Source organism: Pristis pectinata, chromosome 9 (genome assembly GCF_009764475.1).
Source record: "Pristis pectinata isolate sPriPec2 chromosome 9, sPriPec2.1.pri, whole genome shotgun sequence".
In the NCBI taxonomy this organism is placed as follows: domain Eukaryota; kingdom Metazoa; phylum Chordata; class Chondrichthyes; order Rhinopristiformes; family Pristidae; genus Pristis; species Pristis pectinata.
This window is the reverse complement of record NC_067413.1, coordinates 80,638,474-80,661,138: the sequence shown is the minus strand read 5'-3', so window position 1 is coordinate 80,661,138 and position 22,665 is coordinate 80,638,474. Positions and strand designations below refer to the sequence as shown.

Sequence of the window (22,665 nt, the reverse complement as noted above, 5' to 3'; positions counted from 1 at the left end):
CAATGCCAGCTTTCCACTGACTGCTTTCAGGCAAAAGAACCTAAACTGGAAGGACAGCTAATGATATTGGAAGTGCCTGGAAGTATAGGGGCAGGTTTGTTGATTCTTTTCACTTCGGTCCGTTTAGTATTCTGCTGCTAAAATAGAGCAATGTTTTTTGAAACCATAGATTGCTGGTGAGGCTGGCACAGAGACCTCAGTAAAATGTGGACTGAATGCCTGTTATCATTCAAATCAAAAAAACCATCAAGTGAGCTTTCCCTGGGCGAAGAATTGGGGACTGTGCACCTGTAATTTTCTGATATAAAAATATGAAATGCCTTGTGTTTTTATAGTTCCTTTCACTTTGCATGGTCCTCCAGGACATTACAAAGCTCACAACACAAGGAATATGACAGGCAATTTGTGCAGAACAAGCACACGCACCCATAAGCACTAAATGAAATAAATAACCGGATCATCTGTTTCAGTACGTTTAAGGCATGAACAGAAGGACGACTCAGCTTTTTTTTCAGATGGTTTCTTGAAATATTTTACATTTGCTTGGAAGAACAGATTGTGTCTCGTTCAAAAGACAGGATGGGTGAGTCTGCCTGGATTATTTGCTCAAGACCCTGGAGTGAAACTTGAACATGTGACTCAGACCAGAGAGCTACCAGGTTCCTTAAGGTCAGGGATGAGGATCTGTGAGAGGAATGGGGAGACTCTGTAAACAGATGATCCAAAGATATATATTAACACATGAAATTATTCTGTGGGATGCCTTTTCAAAACTAATGGGTTCATGTCTCTGCTACAACAGCAGAGGGAACAACTGTAACATCTTGACTGTTCATACTCTTCAGGTGGAATATAAGGCAGTGTAAGATCAGGACAGTGATGAAATGTCATACACATATGTGTGTGTACATGACCATTGATCTTTAATAACTTGAACATTGCAACAGGAGAGAATGGAAGTGATGGGTGTGAAGGACTGCAAATTTATTTTAGTTGTAATCTGTTCAACACTGATGCATTTATTCCCAAAATTATCTTTCCTTGGAAGGAAAGAAAACAAAGAGCTCACAACCCAAGGCACTTCTCCTGTGTCCTTGCCATATTGTCAGTTGGACTGAAGTTAAAGAGATCTAAAAGATTTTGGGACCTGGATATGACCTTGTACAGGAAATCTCACAGGGCCTTGTAAAGGCAGGTCATACACCAACCCACTCTGCTCAGTATCACTGGCTCAGGCAGGGCCTTGGCTGGCAGCTTGGATAACTGTCATATGGCAGGACCTCTATAGGACAACAGGGACCACAAAGACACCAGTGTTTTCTAACCTGGGTGATTGCTGACCATACCGCTCCAAACGAACTACAGAATATTCTGTCAATGGACTGGGTACCTGCTTTGAGATATAAATTGGCTGTACATGCCAGCCTCGACACAATACATCATTTTCACTGGATCAAGGGTTCCTAATATTTATTTAATCACTTTTGTTTTGTCCATATCTTTGGGATCTCTCTGCATGATGTATCAACTCCAACTGCCATTGTTACTTTTTCATTGGCAGCTGGGGGATGTTGGAGAACAGTATTTAGTCTGGGAAGAGGCTTTTGCCTCCAGTTATTGAATTGCTCTGGGGGAAGATGTGAGGAAGTCCAGGACTGAACTAGCACGTTCACCTCTATAGCTGCTCCATTAAGAACCACACTCTGCTCATCCCACGCTCCCATCCATCACTCTCCCCACAACTCAAGCCTGCAACCAACCTGACAGCATAAGACACCAAACAGAGGTTCAGTAACAGGAAGAGCTAGTACTGTCTTCAGAGTACAAGGAATTTAAAGAAATATGGCATTTAATATGAAGCAAAAAGAGACCCCTTTTCTTTGAGAATTATAAAACAGTGGAAAGAGACACAGCACTGAAAAATCTTTTATTCGTTGCCACAGCAATGTCTATTTGAAAGCACTCTGAAAGCGCACTCATGTTGTGCGCATTAACAAAGATGTCATTGTTCATACAGCATAACACCATAAGTAATCAATTCCTTGCAATCCCAGCTGTCAAATCCCAGCTCCTGTCACTTCTGAGCACTTCTTTGCCAATTATAGGGAAATAATAAATATTTTGCAGCTGGTACATTTTAAGGAAAAGGTGGAGTTCGAAGTGTGACAGCCACAATATTGATTTGGGGATGCACGTGAATTGAAAACTTAAGAGTTAAGTTGCTACCGCCACCTTAACAGTGATTTCTTCCCTACTGGTTACTAAAGAATAGCTTTTAGTCACTCACAAGGACTTGAAGCTCGGCCTCCTCAACTTTGGCCACTTTCGATGCTGCTGTAGCCTGGCAACCAGGTAGCAGGAACAAAAAGAGGCAAAGATCAAACAGTTAGATTCTAAAGTTAAGGTTATCTTGGTACATTATTAATTTTTTGAGTCTTTATATAAATATATTTATATCTGTTAGATTATCTCAAATATACTATCGCCATGTAATTATTTGCAATTTATGATAGGATAACTTCATTAGTTTATTAAATGCTTTTTCTTTCCACCTATTTGCACTCACTTCCTTGAGGTGTCATTGAGTGTAATGAATACCTTGTGAGATTTTCTAGTTATCTATTCTTTTTCTCCCCCTTTAGGATTCCTCTATGCTACGAGAACTATGCTGGAGCTAAGAGAACAGATAAATGAAACTTCTCAAAGACTCTGGAAACTGTAAGAGGAATCCCAGTGGAACATTTGACAAGTGCTCAAGCAATCAGCGGGGAAGCTTCCTCCGTTCACTCAGCACTTCCCTGAGCAGCACTTATCAAGTATTGTGTCAGTACTGCAGATACAAATTGATTTTGTTAATTCTATGGCATGAGTGGAAGTTTGTGCTTTTACTGGTTAAAGCAATTTAGTAAATTCATATTAGATTTTAGAAGCTATCTGCAAGATGGGAAGTGAATGTGAAGCTTACCAGCTGTAATGTAATGAAAAGTTTGTAAAATAACTTACAAAGGTACTGGAAGTTTAATTCAGGCTCAAAGTCTGTCTTGGACATTGGTAAATTTGAACAAAATTATGGAAGATATCTGTCACAGATGACAGTAAATACTTTTAAAGTAAAATTATTTACTGAATCACAGTCCAAATAAGAGAAAAAAATTAAAACACTTAACTTTGTCTGAATATTATTATCCTTGGCGAAGGATAGTGGACACAAAATTGTGATTAAGCAGAATCTAAATCCTTAGTTAATTGATACAAAGGATGTTTTACAGACGATTAAAATGAAATTATGAATTTACATTTGAGGAGTTACTGGATTTGAAATAGTTTCAATAGCTTGGTGAAAGAATGCTCTAAAAACATTGGGTAGGATTTCTCCTGTGGATAAATTAATAACCTAGTCTAGTTGTGATTGTTCTATGGTGTGGGTTTATGGTTCAAGATCCCAACCAAACATTTGTATTATCATAAATGTAAAATCATCAATGAACCTAAGCAATTGGGAGATGGTTTTGAAACATAATTATGATTTTACTTTGAAATTCTAACAAACTGGATGCTGGAAATCTGAAATAAAAAAAGAAAATGCTGGAAACACTCAGCAGATCAGGCAGCATGTGTGGAAAGAGAAACAGAGTTAATATTTCAGGTTGGACCCTTCGTTAAGATCTGTTTTGACTCTATTTCTCCTTCCATGGATGTTTCCAGCATCCTCTGTTGTGATGATTTTGCTTTTCTTTGAATTTAAGTATATCTCTGATATATTTACAACTCATAACCTTATAGGGATTAATTAATACTGCAAAAAGGGGTTAGCACAAAAAATAAGCATTTTAGTAAGTGTCTTGTCCACCAATTTTGAGTAAACTGATTTTAACTAACCAAAAATGGCTTTAAAAATTATCCAGAAGCATTTAATAGTTTCATTGGTGTACAGGGCTCAGCATCTAAGTAAATTATCTTTTGTTATTTAATGACATATAAAGTGTGCCTCTAAAAGCAGTCAAATGTTAGGAATCGCCATTAAGGTCCTCAAGCAGATACAGTATGATATTATCCAAATAATGTTCCATCTGAGAGCAGGGACAATTGTGTGGTTTCAAACTGAATGATTTTTAAATTAGTGTGAAAGACCATGGAGTTGGATTTGTGTTGAACATAATTTGTACTTAAAGTTTGTCAATTTTCTTTTAGGTGGTTTGGCCCAATTTGTGGTCTACCTAAACACCGTTCAGTTTTCTAGTAATCAAGTGACCATGTTAGTGTGCAAGTGTAAAATGTGTGTGCGTGTGTATAAAGTTATATGTATGTGTGCAACAGGTATTGAGGGAACAATAGGAATCAGACAATTTCTCTTCACTTTGAAATCGCTTTCATCTTCAAGGAGCAACAACTGAGCTGGGATCATAACAAAAATAAATTATTAGGACTCCTGTGGTTCCCAAAGAGCAGAGTTGAATAAAACAGATGGTCTGAAATAAGATTTAGTTGTTATTTGTTAAAGAATGAGTTATCATGCATCAAAGAATGCCGAATGGAACATACAATAAAAGTAAAAGAAGCTTCAAAGGGCCAGCTCATGCAATTGGTTGGAAAGAAAGTTGTTCAAGAGAATAAAAAGTAAGGATACCTGTGCTGATCAAAGCTTCCTCCATCTTTATTTCCTGATTAGGAAAATACAAGAGTAATTTATGTTAATGTTTTTAGAACAGTAAAATTATTCACAATGTAACTGTCCATGCATTACCTGAGGAAAAATGTAATTTGGTTAAAATAGAAAGAAAAAAGTAACCTTTGATATGAGAAATAATCAAGAGAACCTGACTTAGAAATCCAAACTAAAAGGGAGAGCAAACTTCAGTCTTGCTTCATTGCAAACCAGATCAGTTAGGAAGGTAAGCCACTGTATACACTTTATCAGCAGTGAAAACATGTATAAGACTACATGGGTAGATTTTGACTTCAGTGGAAGTGTAAAATGGGTGATAGCAAATTGGCAGCTCATGTCGTTCTCTCCTGTCTGATATTCCCAGTGGCTTCAATAAAAATAAAAATTGGGAAAATGAGCTAGCAGTTCTCTATTACCCATCTTGCACAGTCAAATGTCAAATTTATTCCTATGACACTGTGTACCTTATTTTAACCTAATTTCAACAATAGGACAAGCTTGATGCTAACAATAACTGTTTATACAATTGCATTAAATTTATATTTCACTGTTTCACTTTCATAGACTTTTATATCGTTTCCAAAAGAGTATATGAATGGTCAGCCTGGAAACAGGCCCTTCGGCCCATTGAGTCCATCCTGACCATCAACTACCCACTTACACTAGTCCGACATTAATCCCATTTTATTCTCCCCACATTCTCATCCACTCACCAACCCCACCACTCCCACCCCCCCCCCCCCAAGATTCTACCACTCACCTACACTCTAGGGGCAATTTACAGTGGCCAATTAACCTACCTATCCACATGTGCTTGAAATGTGGGAGGAAACTGGAGCACCTGGAAGGAACCTCCATGCAGTCAAAGGGAGAACGTGGAAGCTCCACACAGACAGCACAGGAGGTCGGGAATGAACTCGTTCACTGACGTGGTGAGGCAGTGACTCTACTAGCTGCGTCACTGTGCTGTCCATAAGAGAATCATTATTCACATAACACCTCCAAGAAAGACCATCAATCTAAATAAATTACATACTTCATGCTTCATACTATGCACTATCTTACACACAACTATAGTTATGAAAAGTCAGCTTTCTGCATTACAATTTATTTTCTTTCTTCTGCATGATAACGTACACAAAAATGTATACGTTATCATGCATTAGAATAAAATCTATTAATGTGGATATGCAAATTAGATGTGCACTCATAACAATGTTTCTTCTTCTCAAGGTCAGAATTCAGGATTTTGGGGAACATATAAATTTTAATTTACACTTTTGTCAAGTTTGCTCCTCAGGAAATCCTTAATTTAAATCTGGCTCTGGACTGGTCACAAGATCACAAGATCACAAGATAAGGGAGCAGAAGCAGGCCATTCGGCCCATCGAGTCTGCTCCAAGGAAAAGGGAAAAAGAAATGGGGTGGGAAAAAAAGAGAGAGAAAAAAACTCATGAGAGATGAGTTTGTAGGGCTCCTGAGCTGGTGTTAGTTGGTCTCAATCAATCAGGTCATTTGTTTGATGAATGGATGTTTCAAAGCCATGTTCATATCAAGCTTTGATTGGCTGGAAAAAAGCCCTAAAAGATAATGTTAAAACAAAGGAAGGAAGTCATTACAATTTTGGCAATGAGTTCCTTCTTTCCCAAACTACTGCAATTCTTGTTAGGTTGACAAACCAATGGTAGCAATTGAATGCTCAAAATATTTCATGATCAGTCAAAGGGCAAATGACCAGGACTGTTGGGCTGAACACCTTTAGAATTTTTTACCTTGTTCATGCTCACCTGGTCCCCCGGCTGCAGGTGGAATCTGATTATTGTCTTGTGCAAAGGTTGGCACTTCCTCAGTAGTGCACAGGATACCCAGTTGAACTGCCTGGAGTGAGGCTCAACCAGCTGGCATGAGCAAGGGTGCCATTAACTGAGTCCAGCTGACAAAAATTTAGCCCCTGAAGTTATGCTGAATGTGAATCCATAACAGACCTTCCTTGACTGCAATTTCAAGATAACCTTTCCTTCTTTTAAGATATGATACGTTCTTGTCAAAATGAGGCAGTGGTAAATAAATTAATTAATCCTTCATTAAGTTAGCTGCTGGAAATATGTTGACCATTAGTGTGTTAAAATCAATGTAATTACAGGGCTCAGCGATAACAGAGCATACAAACTGATACGTCTGGATCTGCAGGCAGCTTAGGGACTAAAACCAAAGGTTGTCAATAAGTTATCCCTAGTCAAAAATGTGAACGTAGTCCGTGCTTTACTTGTTATGGATGTTAAAAAGTGACATATGGATGATCGTTTTCCTGTTGTGTCTATAATTATACTGGCCCCATTGTTAATAACCATTGATATAAATGTACAGTGATGTACACCAGAAATTAAGTATTTTTTGAAAATGAAAGCAGAGAATGTAGGTTGTTATGACTGACAGGAAAAACATAAAGTGAACCAGCAGGCTTAAAAACTGAATTATCTTGGTGTCATGTTCTGTTCTGTTAATACCCATATGGCATTGTGCTCTACACTGGACTCTCAAGATAGGATCTGCTTTATTAGAAAGTGAACTTAATGGGGATTTTAAATAAAGAGTGGTGCAGTGTTTTGATCTATTTCAAATACTACAGATTTCCGTGAGGATTTCACCTGAAAAGTGAGGAATAATGGGGGTGAATTAAATTTCACCGACACAGAGAATACCATTCAGGAAAATTGACATATGTGGACAACAACAGAAATTCATTTAGTTTTATAATTCTCTCACTGTTAGGTGAAGACTTCCTGTGAAGAGAGCTTAGAACAATCAGTACATCCTTTGTCATCAGAAAGTTACAAGGATTACCTGTTTCTGCACCCTTAGTCCGTGGAGTGCATTGCTTGTGTCCTTGGCAACTTCTTAGTTCCATTAACTGTATGTGCAACTGATTAAGTGTTTCCCGTTCAACCATGTGTACTGTATTTGTCAGCTGAAACCACAAAACCAAAACAGAAATCAGCCTTCCCATTTCACCGAAGAGTCTATGAACGATGCACTTTACAATAATATTGTCATGAATACTATGCCAGAACCAAGGAGCTTAAATGAGAGGATCTTTATTCCTAAAACCTTTAGCGATAACATTTCAATGTCCAAGTTGGACAGATACTTGGATGACCATTGGAGCAGGGAAGGACCTGTTCCACGATTTTAAGAATGCATTGCTCTGTGAAATTCCCACCACTGTCTGTAAGGAGTTTGTATGTTCTCCCTGTGTTTGCGTGGGTTTCCAATTTTTGCTCATTTACAAAGGTAAATATGGTTCTAAGAAGTCAGTTTTCTGCATTTAAATTTATTAATTACTGACTATTCCACTGCCTTTAATGTGAACTTTGAACAAATTCTTTTCTCTCAAAGTTGTAAGTGTTATTGCTCTCTGAAGCACCCCTGCTCACACAACAATTCAGAGCAGCCAGGTTGTCCTTCCATCCAACAGTGACATGGCTAAACAGGGCATTCACTGTATGGGTTCCTATGTACATGGTACATGCAAAGGCCTTGGACAAAGGAGGTTCCATGCAAGTGTTTTCATGAAAACACTGCAACAAAAAGTTTTGGCACTACAGTGTTGTCAACGTTGTCAGTTGCCAAGTGAGAGTTGTCAATGTTCTTCAACAATCCCAAATAGACCACCATCCTCTGTGTCAATTTGAAATACCCTCATGAATGCACTGAGACACACATACAAAGAAGTAATGGTTCATTAGCTAGGCAGAATACTTCTACATTCAACATGTACACACTTTAAGCTGTGGGTGGACACTGAATGCTCCAGACTGAATGTGATTATGTTGCATTGCTACAAAGTTTGCATATCACATGACCAATCTGTCAGTAGAATCACAATTTAAACAAGCACACACATGAATACAATTCATGCTTAAGGATGTACTGCTCTGCTCTTTCTCTAGTGCCTGCTCGATCCTCTTCACTCCCAGTGTTGCATTTACCCCTTTAAGCAGCAGCAAGTTCAATACCTACTACTCCTTCATCTATTTTCTTCCCAAGTCCACCCAACTTACTACAGGCCTGAATTCTTGAGGATGACAGTATTTCCTGCCCTTAATCACCCCTTTGATATCCCTTTCCACTGACCACAAGATGCTTTGAGCTATGCTTAGACAGCATCCAAGTCTTCAGGCATATTAAATATAATTTAGGGCAGGTTTATTGCCAGGATATATGGTGGCTGCAAATCTCGCCATCCTTCATGTCTTCTCTTAATGCAATGGAACAATCAGAACTCTAGGTTTTATCAGTAGATAAACACAATCAATAGCTTCCATCAACTGCATTACCTTCTTGTGGTCAATGTAATTTTTGATTGCTGATAACAAAATAAAAATCCCCTTACTTGATATGGATCACTGTTCATGTCAAAATACTCAAGGAAGCCAGTGGCAAATTCACAGAAGAGGATGTTGTGAGTCTCATTGATGGTTCGCAAACACCAATACGTGTTATTGTTAGAGCTTGTACATGCGCAGAAGGAGCCTACTGTAATGAGAAGGAAAAGCTTTTATCAGGTTAATGTCTTAACAAGAACACAATATTTCTGAATGCAATCCAACTGATGGGTGCACAAAGTAGAAGGTAGGGGATTTATCACCTCTTATACCCCCCACATCCTTTTGCTTTCCTTTGAAGGTGAAGCACATAATGGGTGTTTGATCCATTACCACTTGCTTTTTGCTCCCTACAGAGTTATATATTATTTCCAGCAAGTTCAAAAAGAGAAATTTCCTGCTGTGTAAAGACAAAGGATTTTGCAATCAGAATGAAAATCAAACATGGATGTGTAATTTTATTAACAAGCGTACTTCTTATTTTGGTCCTGTTTTATTTGAATCACCATATAATGGATTGATCAAATTGACTAACTGAGTACATCTGACTCAATAGTCCAACCAGTAAAAGGCTGAACTAAAAGGACCTGGTCTTCATGAAGAAGTTTGCAAAACCAATTTTTGCTCATTTACAAAGGTATGTAGTAGAAATGTGTCCTTTCTTCTGTGCACATGTTGAACCCTGCTTCTGAAATTCAGATCCATTGAAATAAATAGAAATGAATTTCAGAGGAGAGTTCATGTCCGTATGTACCCAGTGCATACAAGGTATGTATTTCTGGTGTTCCTGCCCTGACAGTCTTAGAAATCCTGGCACAGAGAAATATCTAGACTTCCTTTTCTAAAGTGCACCTTTGACCACTGAAATGTATGATTGTGACATTTTCCTTGCACAGAATAATATGTTATCTGAATCACATTGAACTTAACTGGAGATGCAAGTTGCATATGGGCCACAATAGATAATTGCAGGGTAACTTTTGAAGTAGAATGCTCCAGGGCTATATAAAACCAACAATGGTTGAAATTGTCAGCAGTCAGTCCTGGGAGCAGTAGAACTACTGTTTTGGATCAGGTGGTGGGTCTGGCTACACTCCCCTCCCCACCCATTTCCCCATCAACCCATTAGAAATTCCCCAGAACACTAGAGATACAAGCTCCACCACAGAGAGAATCATATCAGTTGTCTCCTCTGCTACCTCTATAATGGCAGGGAACTGGAAGAAATCAGGTTATGGAAGGAGCTTGCAGCAGAGGAGGACAAAGGTGGTAGATAATTGCCAAAGCTTCAGTCAGTTAGGCAAAGTTACAACTTTAAAATTACCATCTTTGCTTTCAACACCCTTGGCCTTTCCCTTTCTCTGTAGTCTCCTTCAGCTCTGCAACCCTCAAGTACCAGCTCTCCTCCAATTCTGGCTTCTGTGAGCATAGTTGATGTTAATTCCTTCACCACTGAAGGCCATGCCTTTAGCTGACAAAGCCCTAAACTCCAACATCCCATTCTACAAATGTCTTCATCTCTCTCCCTTTCTCTTTTTAAGCAGGAAAACTCAGAACTCCTAACACTTTGACTGACCTTTGGTCATCTGGCTTAATATCTTCTACAGTATTAGTTCAGTGTCAGATGTTAAGTCCCAAAGTCTGCACAGGAGGATTTTCATTTTGTTAGAATCTCTGCATTGATAAATGTTTGTTTGATGGGACTTGCTGAGCCAGAGACCTTGGCAGCTTTAAGGGAAGATTAGAGAAATATCAGAAGCCAACGATATTTTGGCAAAGGGAAGGCTCTGAAGTAATTGGACTAGTTTTGGATTGTTGCAGCGAAGTTCTGCACGGACATGATGAACTGTTTGGCTATTTTTTTTGCTGTAAATTTTAATGCCCCCCCCCCCCCCCCCCGTAGAACCAAGGAAAGTTGTGTCAAGCAATTACCTTGTAATTCAGTGAGATTAATTAACATCTGAATCTACAAAAACAAAGATGTTGATTTATGCTTATCCAAGTACCCACCACCATCTAAAATGTTAATGTTTTTATTTCATTATTTAAAGCTAGTGCTAAAGTGGCTTTAAAAACTAGATCTAGTAATCTCTGCATTTGTTTTAATGAATCCATGAACATAACTTTTGTGACATGCTTATAATTTTGTGATAATTAATGCAGGGGAGAAAACATTTGGATATAAAAGGCAAAAGAAAAGTTTCCATTTTAGGTAAATATTTACTGGCGGGTACAGAATGAGAAGTGGTAGTGATGGTAAATACGACAAAGACGTTTAAGAGTCTCTTAGAGAGGCACATGAATATGCAGAAAAGGGATGTAGACTTGTGTAGGCAGAAGGGACTAGTTTAACAGGTTTTTAATTACTAGTTTAATTAGTTTGGCACAACATCGTGTGCCAAAGGGCCTGTTCCTGTGCTCTACTGTTCTATGTTCTTAGAAGGTGGCCTGCATCTGGGCAACAACAGGCTGGTGCTGTTTAAACACAACTCCACTCACAGGTACATAGAAGGAACCATTTCTTTAATCACATACTGTATTGGCCACATTGTGTGCTCAGTTTGAGGTGTCTATGCCCCTGTGTCACAGTAGCCTGACTAAGGCTCTGGCTCTGATTAATATATTGTTGTGTAGTTCTAAAGCATTGCAGATATTTAAGCACAGAAGGACAGTCAAATCCTGAGACTAGTTATAGGACAGCACTATCATTGTATAGATGCAAGGCAGTAAAGGCATCCTTTGAATTGCTTCTCCATTGAGCTGCTGGTGATGTATCCCGTAGAAACAAACTCTGCTTACAGTTCCAGTATGGTGGTGTCTGCCAGTGCTCATTATTGTGTGTGAAGCAGGTGAGCCCAGGCAGGCTGCAACTATCCCCCTTCCTCAGCCGCTTCTTTATTTTACGGTCTTTCTTCTTTCTCCGATTTTCCTTGAACAGCTGGAGCTTGCTGTCCACCTCCTGTGCCACTTCCCTGCAAAGATCGAGAATGGATTATGAATGGAAGTGCAAGTCACCTCACGCAACACTAAGTTTCAGCAATGTTCCCACCTCATCACTAGGTATCACTGTGAGCAATATGCAGGATCTTGCTAATGGTTGAATGCTGCAGGAAATAAGAGGAAGGAGCCTCCTTGTTGGGGCTGGTGCATGGCCCTGCCCATTTGAAATCCAGAGACCCATGTTTACTAAGCTGCAGTAGGGACTCCTACACTGGAATAACCAGAGACACAAGAGATTCTGCCGATGCTGGAATCTGGAGCAACACACACAAAATGCTGGAGGAACTCAGCAGGTCAGACAGCATCCATGGAGGGAAATAAACAGTCAATGTTTCTGGTCAAGACCCTTCATCAAGACTGGAAAGGAAGAGGGCAGAAGCCCGAATAAGAAGGTCGGGGGAGGGGGAGGAGCACAGGCTGGTGATAGATGAGTCCAGGTGAGAGGGGGAAGGTAGGTGGGTGGGGGAGGGGGGATGAAAGGGAATGATGTAAGAAGCTGAGAGGTGATAGGTGGAAGAGGCAAAGGGCTGAAGAAGGAGGAATCTGGTAGGAGAGGACAGTGGACCATGGAAAAAAGGGAAGGAGGTGGGGAATAAATGGGCAGGTCATGAGGGCTGGGGAGGGGGACTGCAATAGGCAGGTGGCTGATGAGTGGGAGATTGACTTTTCCCAGATGGAGGTAGCTGTCAACACCAAGAGGTGATGTTGAGGTGGAACGGAGGTGAAAGTGGCTGAAGCATGGAAGGAGGGATGGTGAGGGTAGCATGGGGCAAGGGTGCACCAAGATCTCCTTGTGGAGAAAAGCACTCTGGCTTCTCCTGGCCCTGGAGCAAACAAAACTAAATAATATTTTTCTTTACTAATTTTCTTGGACCTTTTTCCTGATTGGCATTATTGATGGTATCAAGGAACAGCTGGTCCATCAGAGGGCCAGGGCACCTGAAGGCTCGGAAATATTTTTGTAGATTCCTTGTACTCCAAGTGTAACGCTATTACAGCGCCAGCGACCCGGGTTCAATTCCGGCTGCTGTCTGTAAGGAGTTTGTACGTTCACCCTGTGTCTGCGTGGGTTTCCTCTGGGTGCTCCGGTTTCCGCCCACGTTCCAAAAAAGACGTACCAGTTAGGAAGTTGTGGGTATGCTATGTTGGTGCCGGAAGCGTGGCGACACTTGCGGGCTGCCGCCAGAACATTCTACACAAAAGATGCATTTCACTGTGTGTTTTGATGTACATGTGACTAATAAAGAAATCTTAACTTGTTATGAAACCAAAAGTATAAGAAACTGCAGATGCTACAGTTAACGTTTCAGGTCAATGACCTTCCATCAGAACTTCCTGATGAAAGGTCATCACCTTGAAACATTAACACTTTTTCTCTCTCCACAGATGCTGTCTGACCTCCTGAGTATTTCCAGCATTCTCTGTTTTCCTGCACATGGAAACCATGTCCCAGACAATTCCACGTTCCCATGGATTCCAGATAACGAGCCCCACTGCTGCCTCCCCCTTCATTTTCTCATGGTTTCAGTGCAATTCTGACCAGAGCACTGCTACTGCTACTGAATGGCTGAGTGCGAGATCTCAAGCTAAAATCGGATTAATCTAGCTGACAGGATTCTAGTCGGGACAGAAAACTTTCTAATGTTCCAAGGCAAAGCAATAAAAATCACTTCTCTGTCCAATTTTAAGACCACTGTTTTAAATGGATTTGACCACATTCATAGTAGCCATGATTCTGGCACAAAACCCTTCAACAATTTGCGAACTGAAGTATCCCCTGCAGAAGATTGCTGGTTGGGCACTAACAGGGAGGGTGGTGCTCCATTGCATCGGGTGGGGTGGGATGGAAGAAGTTTACTTTGTGTTTGCATTCACACACCTGTGGGTGGCAGAATGACACAGCATTAGGGCTGCTTCCTCACAGCTCCAGGAACCCGTGGTTGATCCTGATCTTGGGTGCTGTCCAGGTAGAGTTTGCATGTTCTCCTTGTGATCAGGTGGGTTTCCTTTAAGTGATCAAAGACATTAAGTGGCCACTGTAAACTACTACTGAGTGTAAGTGGCAAAGGGGAATTGATGGGCATGTGAGAGTGGTTCAATGCTACATGGAAGTAAGCAGATGAGATTGCTTTGATCAAAACTGGTATGGACCTGATCGGCTGAATGATATCAGAAGGGAAATAAAACAAACTTAGCACTGCCTGTGCAACACACATACTGCTAGAGAAACTCAGTGGGCCAGGCAGCATCTATGGAGAGAAATGGACAGTCGACATTTCAGGTTGAGACCCTTCACCTCGACTCTGTTGTCTCCATTTAGCATTGCTTGTAGTTGGCAGCAAAGAGTGGCATCATTCTTTTGTTAATAGAAACTCCAGGAGGGAATAATAATAAAATAATTTCATTTAACTTAATCTTTTTAAAAATTGGAGCAATTCCAAGACAATTCCTCCTTCTCCGGGGAAAAGAGTTGATTTCCTCTTGTAGGAATAAGATCATAAGACATAGGAGCAGAATTAGGCCATTTGGCCCATCGAGTCTGCTCCTTCATTCGATCACGGCTGATTTATTTTTCCCTCTCAACCCCATTCACCTGCCTTCTCCCCATAACCTTTGATGCCCTTACTAATCAGGAAACTATCAACCTCCGCATTAAGTGTACCCGATGACGTGGCCTCCACAGCTGCCTGTGGCAATGAATTCCATAGATTCACTACCCTCTGGCTAAAGAAATTCCTCCTCATCTCTGTTCTAAAGGGACGTCCTTCATTCTGAGGCTGTGCCCTCTGGTCCTAGACTCTCCCACCACTGGACACATCCTCTCCATGTCCACTCTATCCAGGTCTTTCAATATTCAGTAGGTTTCAATGAGATCCCCCCTCGTCCTTCTAAACTCCAGCAAGTACAGGCCCAGAGCCATCAAATTCTCCTCACACATTAACCCTTTCATTCCTGGGATCATTCCTGTAGACCTCCTCTGGACCCTCCAAACCGAACATAACAGGTAGAGCAAGAGTGGGACTTGCCACCAGTCAGTGGGGCTGTAACCAGTTCTGTACCTCGAGTCGATATCCAGCCCAGGCTGGGTCTGGAACAGAGATTCACCTACCTGAATGGATGGAGATGGCTGTTCTTGTTCTTCAGTTTCCCTTGATTTCTCATTCCTTTATCTCTCCCAAAATAACTACAGATAACAGAAATAAAGAAGAGTCAGTTTATGTATAAGATTAAAATTCTTGTGGTAAGATTAACAAATCAAATGTTTCCAGAACAATAGAGGAGCGATGCATAGCTTCAGCAGCCATTTAATGTGCCTGTAATTTTGTTCCAAGCCTTTGCGCTGAAACACTTGGGGCCAGCGTCTCTGGCTGTCTGCCCTTCGGCTACACTGTTTCTTCCAGGGTGGTCCTGGGCATAGCCTTCTGTTGGGAAGCTGGCTCCCAGTTGATCAGAGAGGCTCAGCGCAGAGGCCAACCTGTGTAAGTGGCTGGCTGCCCTGACAGCTGGTGCAGCCCTGCCTCAAGAGTTACCAGCTGTCAAAGCTGTCACTGAAATAAAGTGTTTGTAAATGCCTTTGACATCCACAATTGGTCAAAAGCATCTGGGAGCTATTAACAAAAATAAAATTAAGAACAAAATATTATTTTAAATTAAAATTCTAAAATCCAAGCAGTTAAAAGCAATTACAGACATTTAAACAACAGAATTAAATCAAATAAAAAGGTCTACTTACTATTCTCCTGTGGGCCATTTCTCCCCATTGATTTTCACTGAGGTGGTGATACTCGTGCCAGATTTATCCTGATGCCAGATCAGCTGAAATCTTTCCCATCCTGAGAGCTGGGAAGTCTGCAGAAGATTGTATGCTCTGCTGGACTCCACAAGGAGTCACTAGTGCAGTCCAAAGGCAGCGTCATGCATTGGAGAAAATGCCGCTGTCAGCTTAAGCCTGCACCAATGCTGGACTCTGGGACTACCACAGTGGATAAGTCTGGTGCCCAGGTGTAAAATCTGGTCCTTTGTCTCAGGGCAGGAGGACAAATTGGTCACATCCTTTGGGAGATGTAGTGCCCTGCAGGGCCTGATTTCCGTTTGCAGGTGGGATCTATTTTGTCCCGGCAGGTGAGTCATTCACCTTCTTTTTCCTGCCATCATACTTGAACAGTTGGAAGGAATTTACTTTACAAAATCAAGCACTGCAGATGCTGGAGATCTGGCATTCAAAACAGAAAATATGAGAAACACTTTGCAGGTCAGGCAGCTTCTACAGAGAGAGAGAGAGAAACACCGTTCATTCGGTCCAGGCCAATGACCTGAAACATTAGTTCTGTACCGGTCTATTTTGAGACTGATGTCACCAGTCAGCACATGGTTTCCTCTACCTGGCACTTCAGGAATATGAATGGAGGTCAGGGTGGGTGGGGTAGCAGTGAGGGCAGTAGGGATGGGCAGAGTAAGTTGTCCTTGACTTTAAAAGTATTGGTGGCACAGACCTTCTCCTGTTGCAGTCACATTCCTCTGGCTTTTTTCTTTTCAAGTGACCTCTCACTTCCCTCAGATTCTTTATTTTATCTTGAAGAGCTTCAATCTACAATGCAGAGACAAAGAACAGAAGGTTTCTTTCTAGCTTCAAAATTGCCAAAATAACTTTATTCCATGAATTTTGACGGGGGTAATTTTCGGGTCGACGGTGTCTCCAATGTCTGATTTTTCCGATGACAGTACCTGGCTTGTGCTCATTGCATTACATTTCCACAGGTATCTGCAGAAGCAATGATGTCTCAGCACTCACTTGGGAAGTTTGTTAGTCAGGTGAAACATTCCATGGGAGTTGAATTTCTACCATGAATACTGGAATGGTATAATAGGAAGTTTAAGACCGCCCATCCTGCTACTCCTGCCAATAAAGTGAAATTTATTTTCGCTAAGAATGCCTACCAAAAAATATCTGAGTTTTGTCCTTAGAGGAAGTCCATCTGTTCCCCATCTCAGCAACCAAAAGGGTTGATTAAGTTTAGTTTTACAGAAGTGTGGAAAGTTTCCAGCCTGTACTTTGGTGCTGAACTGAGATATCCACCTGTTGATTTCCTGCCAGTGTTATTCAGCCATTCCTTGACATTCCCTTGGCAAGAAATCTACAATTGTCAATCCCTGCCCCTTCCCGTTGGCAATAACTGCCTGTCATTGATAAAATCTGCTGACCGCCGACTCGAAAATTCTCTCCCATAACATTATCTAACCTCTTTGTCTATGTAACTCTTGTGGTCCTTCCATGCTCTAGCTGACTGATACAGCTCTTTCTCACAATGCACTGTTTCATTGGCAAGAATGTAACACCTTCAGGAAAGAAATAAGTAAAGAAAATAAAAGACCACATCAATGTTACAGTCCAGCAAAATCCAAGAGTAAATCCAGGAGCTCTATAACATGCTTACTTAAACAAACTTAATTCAGGGTATGTAATGAATAACTTCAGTGCTCTCCTTCACTGGAAGACCTTTGCCTAGAAATTGAAAGGCTCTTATTGAAGCATACTAATCAACAAATGTTAGGTTAAAGGATCTGTGCTAATAAGTTCAGTGAGTGTCACAGCCCAGTGGCTCTGGGGGTTCATGTGGTCAGTAATAGGTAGGCAGGGAGGAGGGGCAGAGATTGGAAGGGGAGATCTGCCTGGGAGGTTGTATGAGGCGGAACGGGACGGGGTGCTGCGAGGTTGGAAGTGTGGTCAATTGGGAGTTGGGTGAGGGTTGCTGAAGGTTTCAACCTGATAGGTGGAGGCCAGGGGGAGGAGTGCCTGACAGATATGGGGGTAAATATATTATTTGAAGACGAACTACCAAAGCCGGGTTCCCAATATTGTACACCACAAGCTGAGGGCTACTCCCTTTGATTAACACCAAAGCAGGCCTTAAGCATTGTGAAGAGCTGCATGAGTAGCCCATAGACGGTGCAGCAGTGTACGTGCGCACTGAAATTCTGGCAGAGGCATCCAGGTGTGGACTGGATATCACTGCAAGTGTCTGGGCTCCTCTGTGTGTTGGTGTATCAGACACACAGAGGCCTCTGAAGGAAAATCACAGACTTAGTGCCTCAAGTTCATTTACTTTTGACTCTTCATTATAAATGAATTGTGTAATGCACAAAAATGTGCTGTCTGTTATCCAGTTTCTAGGCAAGCTCTGTAATGTTATAGAATATGACTGTTCAGGATATAAGCCAAACTTACTTGTGTGTGACTTTGACTGAATCTAACACTGATTCATCGGCCTTACTACTGTCTTCAGCAATCATTTCATTGTCCTCCTCTCCCTCGCCAACTGTTCTCTCCTCTCGATAATAGCCCGTGCTAATATTTTTTGGCACCAGCGACTGAAGTTCTTCGATTTCCAGGTCAATGTCATAAATCTCACCTTCCAATTCGACTGAAACAGAGCGGATTGGTCGAGTGCGGAGGAGGCGATGCTTAAATTCTGTTCCGGAGGGGAGACACACTTTAAAATACAGATATCCGTCATGCATGTGCACACATATCACGACAGAACTGTGTAAAACGGGGAACTCTCATTGAGGATGTTTCACACTGCCTCACCCTGGCATTGGCTGCCCTCAGTGCAGAAGGGCTTGAACCACCTTCTTGGAGCAGTGTTGGCGAGGAGTCGGGGTGGTGGGCCTAGTCATCAGAAAATTATAAGAACAGGCCAATGTTTTTCCAACCATTCATGCTACCATGGTGTTCCCAGCTGTTAGGAAATCCAGTCCTATAGCTTTGCCACCACACCTCTAAATTGATCTTCCCTGCTTCTTTCAAGGCAGGACAGGCTTATGTTGACCATAAACTTCCCCAATCAGTTGGCCCAAACCAAATGGCTTCTTTTGCCCAGTGATTGGGACAGAATTTACATAATAGCTAAGGCTAAATTTATACAAGTGACTCTCTACTGGCCTAGAAATTTGATTATGTTTACTTCATCATTGGAAATGGACTAAGCCTGAGGTGAAACTGGGTCTTTGACACCCATCCACGACCAAATCCTAATCAGTCCTGTGGCTGCCGACTTCACCATCCTCGGTTCTGTGGCATGATGCCTGGTCATTTGCATCTGAAACCTTGGGTGCAAGTGAAGTTTTCAGAGAAGGGTTAATGGTCTCAGGCATTGCTTCTAGCAGCCAGCAAGTGGTTTCTCCTGTAACTGCTGCATGCGTAGGATTTTCTTATTGGAAGATGGGCAAATGAACAAAGATATCCGATTGCATTATTTCCCATTGATCTCCTTTCAGTCCAGCAAGAACCTCTGCTGTGACACTGTGTTCCACACAGAGTTCAGTGAGCCAGTAGACAGTTCCTGCTGCCACACAGCGCCAATCTGGTTTGGAGCACCTGGACTGTTGAATGGTGGGAGACACAATGCTTTTTATTAATGTGGGATGAAACACAAAATTATAACCGCAAATGTTCTCAATGATGATAGCAGGTTTTCTGTTCTGTAAATGCCAACCATTTCCAGTAAGTTTTATCAAGCTGAATACAAATGAAGTTAGCTCATCTGCTTACAAAAGAAATTCAGGTCATTATGTCAAATTAGTGAAAGATTTGGCAATGATTGATTAGCTTTGCCTTGCTCCCAGGAGCACACGGCAATCTTCCATGCATTGCAAGTGCTCCAAGGAGTCTTAGAGCAGCGAGCAACAGTTAATCCCTCCCTGAGGTCTGCTGCGCCTGTTCTGTCAAAAAGATATCACAATAAAATTATTTAGTTTTGAAACCAAATGGAGTGGGAATGCTTTGCTTGGTGACCATGACTCAGAACTTCCCTTGTTGGAGTAGCACCGTATGTCGGGCAAGGATCTGAGTGATCAGTTTACCTGTCACTTGGCTTACAGTATGTGGATGCCGCAGTACAAGGTCTCACTGATTAGCTGAGAGTTGTCCTCCTCTCAGAAGATTGTGCCCAGGAGCGGGCTGCAAGAATGTCCTCGCCTCAGCATGCAACAACTGAGCTTGGGCAACATGTTCATCCTTGGATGATCTGACTCTAGATTTTCTGGGTAATAAACTGTTAAACCTGGCATAGTGCTGGTGATGCAAATGATTTGTGTACCACCAGATGGCACCAAAGGTCCATTTTCATGGAGCTGCTGCCTCGTTAACCCAAGGTCACAGATTGCTGCATACTCACTGTGAGTAGTGTGGATGCTGAGGAATTGTCTCTGGTTCCTTCTTTCCGATTGACGCATCCTGTAGCTACTGCCTGAGCAATCACAGTCATTATTGCCATAGGTCTGACCACGCAGACTTCTACTTTTCTTGCTGCCAGCATGCACTTTGGTCGTGCCTTTGCATTTGTGGAGTCGGAGTCTTCCTGCAGAATCTTCAACGCATTGCCATTTCTGATTATAAAGAGAAAGATTTTACAAAGCCCACTTATCACACAGAACTAACACTGAATATTGAGCAGTCAAATTAAAAATGTTTCTCTTTATACACATTTTTATACTATTAATATGTGAAGAGAGAGTTTGAATTCTATTGCACCTTTCACAACTTCAAAACATCTCAAGGCACCTTAAGATGTTAAGGTCTTATTTGAAAATGGGCCCTTGACTGTGTGAGATATCAGTATTTAAATGCTTATCTTATTGGCTCAATTAAAACACATAGGTTAATACCACTGAATGGCCAAGGGATTTTCTCAAGATATGTTAAGTGTTTTAAACCATGTGGTGTAACTTTACAACTAAGTATTGACACTGAACACTCCAGGATCAGGTAAAATGTAGGTTTGCTGGAGAAAATTGGCACCATTGCCTGAATCATTTATTAGCGCCATCATACATTCATGCAGTCTGTTCCATTCTTGACCTGCTTCACTTGTCCATTGGAGTACAGATGAACTGACAGGAATGCAGAAAGCTATCTTACAAAGTTACTTCCAGATTTTATTAAATGGACATCAGACTGAGAGAATATAGTAGAGGTGTGAAGTCTACCAGGTTATAGTGGTCTAAATGATAAGAGTTTACCATTGATAACCAGTTCCATTACTTTTCACAGAAATGAAGTCTGATCAATGGTTCTGTATTTGTTCTGTTTTTCCTTTGAATTTGGCATCATGCTAAAAAGAGAAAGGACTTTTTGCTACCTCAGGACACTCAAACAAGTGAAGACCTTTCTCCCAAGTGTAGTCACTATTATCACTTCATGACTTGAAGAATAATCCACTGTATATGTCCCAGGTGTCCAGTGGTATCCTCAAAATAAATATTAATGCCATGCAAATCTGCTTTCTAATTTTTGTCAACACCTGAGAGAATTACCTTGGGATCTATTCCTGGCAATTCATTCACTTATCGTCTGTTTCACTATGATTTCAAAATTATATGAACGAAAGCCACTTACTTTGTCTACATTTTTTATTATTTAAGGGGAGCTCTGTTAGGTTTTCTTTCACAAGTAATTTATTTCCCCTCATGTCTGTTTGACATTTGATATGTCTGATACATTCCAATGTTCATCCTAGTGAACCCTCTCTCTCTCTGCAGAAAATATAAATGTAATATTTATTCTGTGCTGCTGTTTTGTCTGCTGATCATGTTTATCATGTAAGTCTGAGCTTGTTAATTGAAGGTGTGCACATGTCTTTCCAGCGCTGCACTTTTCACTATAGTTGAATTCAGGTTAAACAACCCTTTCATTGATTTATTTGACTTCTTCTCTCATTTCTTTGAAATCTGCCCTTTAACTATAAATAACCAGTTCCTCTTTGGAATATCTGAATCACTGATTTGCACCACGTTTAATCCTCCAGTTGTTGATGACGCCCTGTTCCACCAGAGAATGGCTGTGGGACATGAGAGATTCTGCTGTGGTTGCTTGGAAGGATCCAGTGGTGAGAAAGCTGGGAGTCAAAGTGGCATTGACTTCTAAGAACAGAACAGTCCAAACATGAGAGTGTGGCCCAAGATCTTCCCATAGCATACCTCGGTGACAAGAGTATGGAAAAGCTGAACCTGCGAACATGTTGTTCCTCAGGGGTCCAGGGAGGAGGTGGTGTCTCTTACGACTCTTTGGGAGTCCAAGCTTCATTGATGGACAGGTCTTTGTCTCCTGTCCTGAGACCCAACCAGTCCCGTACAGGAAGTTTTTACCATACTGAAACCTTGAGGAGTGGATTGCTACCAATAATGTTATGACTGATACACCCATTGAATGAGCATTGCAGAAGCTAAAATGCTGGAGAAAATACTCCTTTTTAATTGCAGCTTACTCTGTTGGACATTGAAAGTGCTTCAGCTAATAGCAGTGATTCTAAAGATGCTCAGTCAATTCTTCCAATGTCAGTGTACCATTAATAAAAGTAAATGCATCAAAATTAAGCAGTGCGCTCCGTTGTAGTGTAACTATTCATTGATAGGCATGGGTTGCACCCAAAGCTTCCAAGTTATGCTCGCAGGAATGGAAATGGGCATTACACAGACAATGACATCATTAGTTGTGTGTCTGACACAGAAAAAACATCAGATGTGATAACGTGAACAGAGATTCCTGATTTGCACACGTGAAACAGGTAGCAATGGTCCAATTTTTAGGTTTCTATCAGCGAATGTACAATACGA

At 41.2% G+C, this 22,665-nt stretch overlaps 1 protein-coding gene across 4 annotated transcripts in view; it reads right to left on the bottom strand.

The window, feature by feature from the left end:
- sulf1 (sulfatase 1) overlaps window positions 1-22,665 on the bottom strand; it is a 270,913-nt gene that overhangs the window by 8,220 nt on the left and 240,028 nt on the right. For 3 of the 4 annotated variants that reach the window (XM_052022968.1, XM_052022969.1, XM_052022967.1), the window contains exons 12-21: window positions 20,229-20,439; window positions 18,278-18,521; window positions 17,292-17,388; window positions 16,545-16,639; window positions 15,161-15,235; window positions 11,851-12,023; window positions 9,060-9,202; window positions 7,511-7,634; window positions 4,628-4,661; window positions 2,288-2,341 (exon numbers count right to left, since the gene is read on the bottom strand). In XM_052022968.1, the coding sequence (XP_051878928.1) occupies window positions 2,288-2,341; window positions 4,628-4,661; window positions 7,511-7,634; window positions 9,060-9,202; window positions 11,851-12,023; window positions 15,161-15,235; window positions 16,545-16,639; window positions 17,292-17,388; window positions 18,278-18,521; window positions 20,229-20,439 (1,250 nt within the window). The remainder of the gene's footprint in view (window positions 1-2,287; window positions 2,342-4,627; window positions 4,662-7,510; window positions 7,635-9,059; window positions 9,203-11,850; window positions 12,024-15,160; window positions 15,236-16,544; window positions 16,640-17,291; window positions 17,389-18,277; window positions 18,522-20,228; window positions 20,440-22,665) is intronic. The other variant, XM_052022970.1, reaches the window with a different exon arrangement.